Below are 9,129 nucleotides of genomic sequence, written 5' to 3' on the forward strand. Positions count from 1 at the left end.
TTGTACCAGAGGGAAGGGAGGCAGGGCCTGGTTCTGTGCTTTGTACCAGAGGGAAGGGAGGCAGGGCCTGGTTCTGTGCTCATCCTGCACACATCCTCCTCCAGTACATCCACCACCGCTTGATTCACCTGACTCCTGCGGACTACGACGACTTTGTGAATGCGATCCGGAGCGCCCGCAGCGCCTTCTGCCTGACGCCCATGGGCATGATGCAGTTCAACGACATCCTACAGAACCTCAAGCGCAGCAAACAGACCAAGGAGCTGTGGCAGCGGGTCTCACTCGAGATGGCCACCTTCTCCCCCTGAGTCTTTCACCCGTAGGGTCCTATACAGGGACCCAGGCCTGTGGCTATGGGGGCCCCTCACACAGGGGGAGTGAAGCTTGGCTGGACAGATCATCCTCACTCAGTTCCCTGGTAGCCCAGACTGACAGCTGCTCTTGGGCTGTAGCCTGGGGCCAAGATGTCTCAGACCCTAGAAGCCTAGGGCTGGGGGAGACAGCCCTGTCTGGGAGGGGGCGTTGGGTGGCCTCTGGTATTTATTTGGCATTTATAAATATATAAACTCCTTTTTTACTCTAGTCGACCTGGGCCTTTCCCTTCTTTCCAAACTCCATGTGCAGATGAACCTTGAACTGGGGGGAAAACTGACGCTTTAGTCTAAGTTTTTCCCACTCCAGGGAGGCAGACAAAACAGAAAAATAAGGATGTTTATTAAGGACGTTTCTAGCCCACAGCTAGGGCTCATACTCAGCTCTATGAGCCACTGTCCGACCTCATCCCCATTCAATGTGAATGACATTAGGGAGGCCGGGCCACAGGTAGATCCCACTGCCTGACTAAAGGGGCCATAGCAAGGGGTCCCTCCCATAGCAAGGGGTCTCTCCCATAGCCAGGTATAGATAGATACACTGCTGTGGATGAAAAGGGAAATCTCATTGGACTAATACATTCCCCTATACCCTGCCTGAACCCTCTCATTCCTCCCCACCTCCCAAGATGATGGGTCAAAGGTACCTAGTACCATGATGTGGGGTACCAAAGGAAGTCCCTTTATTCGCCCCAGAACTATGGGAAAAGGATACCCTTCCCTTCTCAGGGGGCTACTGAGGTAGAGGGGGAGGGGCCAGGCCACTCTAATCCCCCTTGTGGGCCCTGCTCTGGGCTTGCCCCTTAGGGAAGCAGAGGGCATTTTGCTGGTACGGGAGGCTGGGACATCAGCCCAGACTGGAATGCTGCAGTTCTTCCCGAAGCCATGAGGGCACTGGCTGTCCAAGCCGGCTCAGCAGCTTCGACAACTCCAAATTATGGTTCCGGAAAAAATCCGTAAGGAAAAGACGGGACTGACAGGAGAAAATGGAGGCAGAAATGGTAAGAAGTGGGACACTAGTGGGACACAGAATCAGATCCTGGAAGTGGAGAGGGATTCCCCAGCCCCTGGCTTTACTTACCTCAGTGTCCATATCTGGATACCTCCGGCCTTTGCTCCGGCCTAGGCAGCGAGTCTTACCACCTTCAAGTCCCTGGCACCAAAATCCCTTATCGTCATCAAACCTGCTCAACAGGAAGAGGCCATGAGGTGGCAGGGAAAAGAGAAACTCAAGTTCCATAAATGCACAATGCCCCTCCCTGCCCACAGGGACATGTCTCTCCTTGTGAGACAGTAAATCCATGTCTCTAACAGACATGGTCAACCTGCTTCCCCATTTCCCATAGAGTACTCCTCCCCTGGGTCATGCTCTCCCACCTGAGGGTCCGTGTGTAGTTCAGAAAGGGTGTGATACCCAGGAACTTCTGGATGCTCTCCATTGAGGCTGCTGGGTTGGTACGCAGCTCTTGCCCATCCACAATCAGCAACTAAAGGGACAGGGATGTGGTTCCCTCTATATTCCTAAGAAGCCTCTGGGCTGAAGGGAAGAAGAGGGGAAGGGGAACCCCACTGATGGCTCTTGCGGGGATTATACCTGTCCAGAGGGGTAGTAAGTCAGCCAGCGTTGTAGATGGGTAGAATAGTAGCCAGGGACAAGACAGCGGTTCTGCAGGGAGCGTAGTGCCAGAGGGGTCTGGGAGGAGGCTGAAATCACCTGATAGAAGGTATAGTTCAGAGCAACTGGGTCTCCATGGGCTCGCTGATGCTGAAGGACGAAGAGAAGGAAGGTGAAGGACTAGTGATTTAACAGTATTATTATGCCCTTACGCTTGGTCTGGTGACAGACAGTACAGCATGGGTACCCATCCCCAAGGCACTAGTAAGTTTCTCTACCCTCACTCCTTCCTCCCTCTCTAGCATAGCAGTCACTGCCCCCTACCCGCTACCCCCAACCTTTAGCCTGTGTGTCCCTAGCTTCAGGCAGACCTGGTACCAGGAGTAGGCCCTGTCAGCAGGGTTGGTGAGCACTGTGATGATCTTGGCTCGTGGCAGGAGGGCAGCCCCCCGCCGTGGTACAACCTCTGAGTCAAAGTAGGTGGCACTTTTTTCAAATAGGAAATCAGTGCTGGCATTGGAAGGAACAGGGAAGAAATCCATGTACCTAGGAAGTAGCACAGAAGAGAGAGAAGTAGAAAAATATGCAGAGTGAAGTGACCAGAAGTCTGTGCTGAGGGAAGCTGGAATGGGGTATTTTGGGGGAAGGGAGTGTTCCTCTGAGAAACATTCAAATGGGACCCAGTCTCACCAGTCAATACCCTTGTGGTAATTCGGGCCGTTGAAGAACTGAATCTCCTCAAATGTGCTGGGGCTAGGGAAGCTGCTAGTTACAGCTGGGTGCAGGCTCAGGAAGAAGTGAATAGCTGTAGTCCCTAAATGGGAGAGAAAGAACAGGCCATTGTGGGAGGGAAGCCCGCTCAACAGCATAAGCTTGAAGGAAGTGAAAAAATAACCACTCTGGGTAGGAAAATCCCCCATGGCCAAACGACAATGATAGGAGGCAAGTCTGAGAGAGAAGGGAAGGGCTAAAACAGTGGTTCTCTGCTTTAACTGTGCACCAGAATGACTCGTGGAGCTTGTGAAAACACTACAGATGATTCTGATATACAACCAGGGTTAGGAATCACTGCCTCAAGAGACTGGATCAGTGAGGGGTGGGTATAAAAGGAGTTCCTTTTTTTCTCCCTTAAAAATTCAAATTAAGGCCAGGCGCGGTGGCTCATGCCTGTAATCCCAGCACTTTGGGAGGCCAAGGCAGGAGGATCACTTGAGGTCAGGAGTTCGAGACCAGCCTGGCCAACATGGTGAAACCCCGTCTTCACTAAAAATACAAAAATTAGCCAGGCGTGGTGGCACCTGCCTGTAATCCCAGCTACCAGGGAGGCTGAGGCAGGAGAATTGCCTGAACCCGGGAAGTGGGGTTGCAGTGAGCTGAGATCGTGCCACTTCCCTCTAGTCTGGGCAAAGAAGTGAGACTCTATCTCAAAAAAAAAAAGAAAAAAAAATTAAAATTAAAAACACTTTTTTCATTCCTGTGATTACCTGGAGAGAGGAGAGTTCCTTGACAAAAGGATCCTTTGGGTTTAAGGCAGGGCAAGAGAAGTTAGCTAAGGATACTTCACCTGTTTTCTGGGGTCCCACAATGAGGAACTTCGGGAGACGATCACAGGTTTTCTCCTTGGACCAGATATCTTTGTGCCTCTTGTCATCACAGGGATTCTGAAGCCAGGGCCAATAATCAGATAAGGCCTAGTCTTTTTTTTTTTTTGAGACGGAGTTTTGCTCTTGTTGCCCAGGCTGGAGTGCAATGGCATGATCTCGGCTCACTGCAACCTCCGCCTCCTGGGTTCAAGCAATTCTCCTGCTAGCTGGGATTACAGGCATGTGCCACCACGTCCGGCTAATTTTGTTTTTAGTAAAGACGGGGTTTCTCCAAGTTGTTCAGGCTGGTCTCAAACTCCTGACCTCAGGTAATCTGCCTGCCAAAGTGCTGGGATTATAGGCATGAGCCACCGCACCCAGCCTGGCCTAGTCTTTTCTTAAACCCCCATCCCAGCTGGGCGCAGTGGCTCACATATGTAATCCCAGCACTTTGCGAGGCTGAGGTGGGCAGATCACCTGTAGTCAGGAGTTCAAGACCAGCCTGGCCAACATGGTGAAACCCCATCTCTACTAAAAATACAAAAAATTAGCCGGGCGTGGTGGTGGGTGCGTATATTCCCAGATACTGGGGAGGCTGAGGCAGGAGAATCGCTTGAACCCGGGAGGTGGAGGTTGCAATAAGCAGAGATTGTGCCATTGTACTCTAGCCTGGGTGACAGAGCAAGACTCTGTCTCAAAAAAAAAATCAAAAAAACCAACAACAACAAAAAAACACCCCACCCCTATCATGTCTCTCATCAGACTGAACTCCACCTTTACCTGCCAAAGGGGGCTTCGCTCCTGAGGGAAAAGTTCAAAGTACTTCTGTGCAAGCCGGACAGGAGGAAGGGTCTGTAGGCGCAGCCGTGTCCAGCACTGGAGGAAGCGCACCAAGCTCTCAAAGGTGTACAGGCCCAGCCGATCATTTCCATAATTGGACAGATGGGTCATAAAGATGCTAATCTGTAAGGGGGTACCTGCATTTCAGATTTGGAGAGCCTACCCCACCTCTGAATTAGCCTTGGAGTAAAGGTCCCAGCCTGCAAACACCTTGACTCTCCAATCTTCTAGCCCTTCCTCTCAGCACCTTACCGGATTAAGCAGCACCGTCAGAAAGAGCTCTCCACCTCGGATGCTCCGGTCTAGTTCACGAGAGCCTCCAGGATACTCATTATAGAAGATTGTGTGAGTGAAGAGGCCACATGTCTGCCGGGGCAGCACCTGGAGGGAAAAGAAAAAACAGATAAGATTTGAAAGACAGAATGAGAAGTAGATGGAGGATACTGGGATTTATAGAGGACTCAGTTTGAAGTTATAGCAATAAAGCTCTTACTGAGGGTGTTAAGATTTTTTCACCTTTTTACCCCTGATTATGTACCCCCATACTTGGACTGGCAGTTGATAGAGAACATAGGTCAATGCATGTTGAAAGCTGTCTAAATGTGAGAGTTTGATTCAAGCTTATATTGGGAGTCCCTCACCATAATGCCATTGTGAATGAAGCCACGACGGTAGCGGGCAGGGCGGAGATGGGGATACTCCTCAGTGCTGGTCACCTGGATGCCCCACACGGATTTCCAGGCCTCATAGAGCTGCGTGTGGATGGGGTACACGCCCGAGTGGTGAGGGGCCACAGCATACCCCAGATCCGTGGGAATCCCATGCTCCTGGGAATGGCATAGACTCTCACCAGGACCTGGTGAGGTTTGGGGAGTAGAGGGTAAAGAGGGTGGGGAAGCCTCCAAATAAAGAAAAATGCAAAGGGTAGGAAAAGGGCAGCCCATTAGGGGATGGTAGAAAAGGAAGCATGGCTGGGAGAAAGTATGGGGAAGAGAACCAAGGGTCTTACCAGAGCAAACTGTTTGTTGAGCCTCATCTGGTCAGCCAGCACGGAGCGATTGTGGAACAGGTGTGGCTGCATGTGACTCCACATGTGCGGGAACCACCAGAACTCTTTGCGGTGCTTCAGCAGCATGTCGTCCCCTGCATCCTCCTCCTCTGTCCCTATGACCACACGCTGACCACTGACCACAGCCAGTCAGCCCCTGTTCCCTCCTTTGTTTTGTATTAACACTGACCACCTTCCATCCCTGGGACAAGCCTACTGATCCTTGCCTAAGTAAGACTTTCTATTTGCCCCATTGCCAACTTGCCCTCCAGCCACCCGTGCAAACCTAAATTCATGCCCACCACTAGCTCCTCACAGCAGTCTGACCCCAAACCTTGACCCTTTTCTCCAACTTGTCTGCCCAGGGAGGTGGACAGTGAAGGGACAGGTCAAGCTATGATATGCTAAAGGAGTAGGGGAATAAGCTCACCAGTATGATAGAACTTGCCCGAGAAGCCCAAGTTGAAGGTGAAGTTGGGGACTAAGGTCCTGAGTTTGTTCTGGGTGGTCAACAGAGCCTGGGAAGAATAACAGGAACGTGAGAAATCAGGAGCGCAGGCTGAACAGGAAATACATGAGAAGTAGCATTCTTCCTGCCTGGAAAGGCAGGGAGTGTACCTATGACAAGCTCAGAATCAACCAAGGGAGTATGACAGGCCAGAGTGTGAATAGCTTCTAAGAAAAAAATTTAAGTAACAAGACTGACCTCAACATCAGCCACCTTCATGCGGGTCCCTTCCTTGCCCACAAAGATGTCATCGATGTCTACCAAGATGTAGCGGTCGAGGTCCAGGCAGAGGCGCTTGCCAGTGAGGTATGCAACAGCATCAACGAAGATAAGTTTGTGGAGCCAGAAGGAAAGGCCGTGACCAAAGAGCACCCGCTGGATGCCATCATGAAGCCCCAGGTCCTGTACCACAGTGGGAAGCCGGGCCCGACGAAGAACTGGTCCTGGCACCAGGGGCTCAGCTGGCCGAAGGCTGGCAAGAAGCACTGGTTCATATGTACTATGATTGGATTGGAAGATGGTCCAGTCATCACCAGGCAGTGGCCCTGGTTCTAGGCGGCTGGGGCGTGTGAGATGCAGTAGCGGGGCAGAAGGATTCACTTGGTAGTCCCGGAGCCCCAAGTTTGAGTGTAAAAAAAGGGGAAAGCCCTTAAGCTGGGCACTCAGTAGGCTGTGCTCGTGGGCTCGGAAAAAGCCAATGATGCCCACACCATACTCCACACAGTACCGGTCTAGCAGTTCTCGACTCCAGGCATCCAAGTTGACATACTTGAGCAGGTTCTCATAAATGACCAAGACATAGCGGCCATGGGTATTATCAGTCAATGTGGGCATGTCCCCTCGGCCAGGTGCCAACTCAGTGCTATAACGAAAACGACTAGATTCCAGGATGGCCACAATTTCCTGCCCCAGCTGTGAGTATGCACTCTCCACAAACACAAGGACCACAGGTTCAGTTCGAACTGTCTCTGGAGGCCTGGGGGGCCGAGGTGGAACTGGAGGCCGTGCAGGGCCAGGACCAGCTGCCCCACTGCTGCTGCAGTCTCCCAAGGGCAGGGGCAGGGGCTCCTTGGCCTTAGGGCTGGTGGACACATAGTAAGCCAGGAAGCCCATGGAGCCCAGGCTGAAAGCAATCAGCAGCAGTATGAGGCGGTGCAGTTCCAGCTGCCGAGCTGGGCGTACCACCTTCCACAACTGGAGCATGGCGGGGGGAGGAAGGGAGGGAGGAATGGGGACCACCTCAGGGGATGGGAGGTAGGAGTTCTACAGGCTAGGACTGTCTTGGAAGGGTAGAAGGATAGGAAAATATGGGACAGGGATTCCCTCAGGGGGAGTTTCCTTAAGAGGTGGAGATGAGTCCCCTTAGTATAGGGTAGGGGAGGCAGAAGGGGAAGCAGGGGGCAACTATACAGAGTCCACTAGTCTCAGGTCACCATGGCCCCCTGGCCCATGGCTTCAGGCTGCAAATCTTGCCAGGCTCTCCCCTTGGCCCTGGCTGAGTGCCTCACATCAAAGGTCAGCAAAGTTCAATCTCTGCCCCCCTACCTGTAAGACAGAGAAATCAGTGGGTTATTCCTCCTTCTGAAACTGTGTCATTAATCCATTTTCCTCCCCATCTCATCTCTCTTACCTCCTGCTTATTGGATAATCTGTTCTCAAAAAAAAAAAAAAAGAAAAAAAGCCTCCTGTAGGAGAATCTACAAGCTAAGTCCTTTACCTTGGCTTCACAGCTTGTTCCCTTTCCTTTTCTTAGAACACCCAAATGAATGTCCAAATTCTTCACTCTAAGCAAAGCTCAGAGATGGAGCAGTATATGCAAATGATAGAGGGGAACAAATCTCCCATCAACAAGAGGCTAAATATCCTAGGAGGCTAAAAACAGCCCTGCTCTGAAAGGAGTTCCTAGCCCATGACTGAGTAGCTGGCCAGCCAGCAACAGCTCTGATCTTTCTGTGAGGAAGGGACGGAAAGCCCCGGAAGTCCTCAAAAGTCCCATGCCCCAACGAAATATCAGATAAGGAACTCATGAGTCTGTTAATCGTCCTCATCAATCAAACCCAATATCACAGCCAACAGCATTAACGAACTTGCAGTCAGGTGGACACTATGGTGGGGGAGTTCAAAAGCAAAGAGCAATCCTCATGATGGGTAATCATTCTACCAGTTTCCAAACCCAGAACTTAGGGACTCCCTTACCCGTTGCTTGTGAAACATTACCTGCCCCTGATCTTCACCTCAACTTTGCCAGTCAGGAGATAAAAATGTAACTCCTGAGCAGGCCACACACTGGGTGCTGAGAAAAGTCAGACAACTGAGTCCACTCTAGTTCTCCTTCCTAACTTAGCCTAAGTGGTTCTCCAACCCTATTCCTAAACAGCTCAGAAGAGTCCCTGAGCTAGCCTGGAGAGACATGAGGTATTGAGTTCAGTTACACAAACAGAACAACTTGAGTAAGGACTGGATGGCAGAGAGTAACAGGAGCTTAAATCACATCCAACCAATGACAGAAGGAAAGAGGACAGTGTGATCAGAAAAACACAGTTTTAAGGAGGTCTAATTTTGGGGATCTCTTTTATTATTTTTAGATGGAGTCTTGTTCTGTCACCCAGGATACAGTGTGCTGGTGTGATCATAACCTACTGCAGCTTCAAACTCCTGGGCTCAAGTGACCCTCCCACCTCAGCCTCCCATGTAGCTGGGACTACAGCTGTGCACCACCACGCCCTACTAATTTTTAATTTTTTTTAGAGATGGGGGTCTTGTTATGTTGCCCAGGCTGGTCTTGAACTTCTGGGGTCATACAATCCTCCCGCCTCAGCCTCCTGAGTCTGTTCTTTTTCTTAAATCAACTGCTTCTTTAAGTTTTATTGTCACTATCCCCACCTCAGCCTCCTTGTAAGGCTGACAATCCCTCTCTACCACCTACCCCCAAACACACACATCTCAGGGGTGATAAGGCAGAGCCGAGGTCCTTCAGAATTGACAGAGATGATTTAAAAACAGTTCAGGCCAGGCGTGGTGCCTCACACCTGTAATCCCAGCACTGTGAAAGGCCAAGGCGGGTGGATCGCCTGAGGTCAGGAGTTCAAGACCAGCCTGGCCAACATGGTGAAACCCTGTCTCTACTAAAAATACAAAAATTAGCTGGGCGTGGTGGTGGGCGC

At 51.1% G+C, this 9,129-nt stretch overlaps 2 protein-coding genes across 7 annotated transcripts in view; one reads left to right on the forward strand and one right to left on the reverse strand.

The window, feature by feature from the left end:
* Positions 1–582, forward strand: part of ZSWIM8 (zinc finger, SWIM-type containing 8) — a 16,418-nt gene extending 15,836 nt beyond the window's left edge. For all 5 annotated transcript variants that reach the window (XM_011991154.1, XM_011991156.1, XM_011991155.1 and 2 more), the window contains exon 26: positions 105–582. In XM_011991154.1, coding sequence (XP_011846544.1) covers positions 105–308 — 204 coding nt within the window. In that variant the 3' untranslated portion in view covers positions 309–582. The remainder of the gene's footprint in view (positions 1–104) is intronic.
* Positions 583–692: 110 nt separating this feature from the next.
* NDST2 (N-deacetylase/N-sulfotransferase (heparan glucosaminyl) 2) lies at positions 693–7,189 on the reverse strand. Of its 2 annotated transcripts, XM_011991150.1 has the most exons (13): positions 6,164–7,189; positions 5,888–5,975; positions 5,419–5,573; positions 5,051–5,236; positions 4,662–4,790; positions 4,350–4,532; positions 3,551–3,647; positions 2,677–2,800; positions 2,358–2,532; positions 1,966–2,136; positions 1,749–1,858; positions 1,453–1,555; positions 693–1,344 (listed from the first exon to the last, which is right to left on the reverse strand). In XM_011991150.1, the coding sequence occupies exons 1-13, from the start codon at positions 7,166–7,168 to the stop codon at positions 1,219–1,221; spliced, it is 2,652 nt and encodes an 883-aa protein (XP_011846540.1). In that variant the 5' UTR covers positions 7,169–7,189; the 3' UTR covers positions 693–1,218. The 2 variants fall into 2 exon arrangements, with proteins under 2 accessions (XP_011846540.1, XP_011846542.1); XM_011991152.1 differs by lacking the exon at positions 1,966–2,136 and having other exon boundaries at positions 6,164–7,162.
* Between the last annotated feature and the right edge of the window lie 1,940 nt (positions 7,190–9,129).

Source organism: Mandrillus leucophaeus, unplaced genomic scaffold (assembly GCF_000951045.1).
Source record: "Mandrillus leucophaeus isolate KB7577 unplaced genomic scaffold, Mleu.le_1.0 Scaffold39, whole genome shotgun sequence".
Taxonomy (NCBI): Eukaryota; Metazoa; Chordata; class Mammalia; order Primates; family Cercopithecidae; genus Mandrillus; species Mandrillus leucophaeus.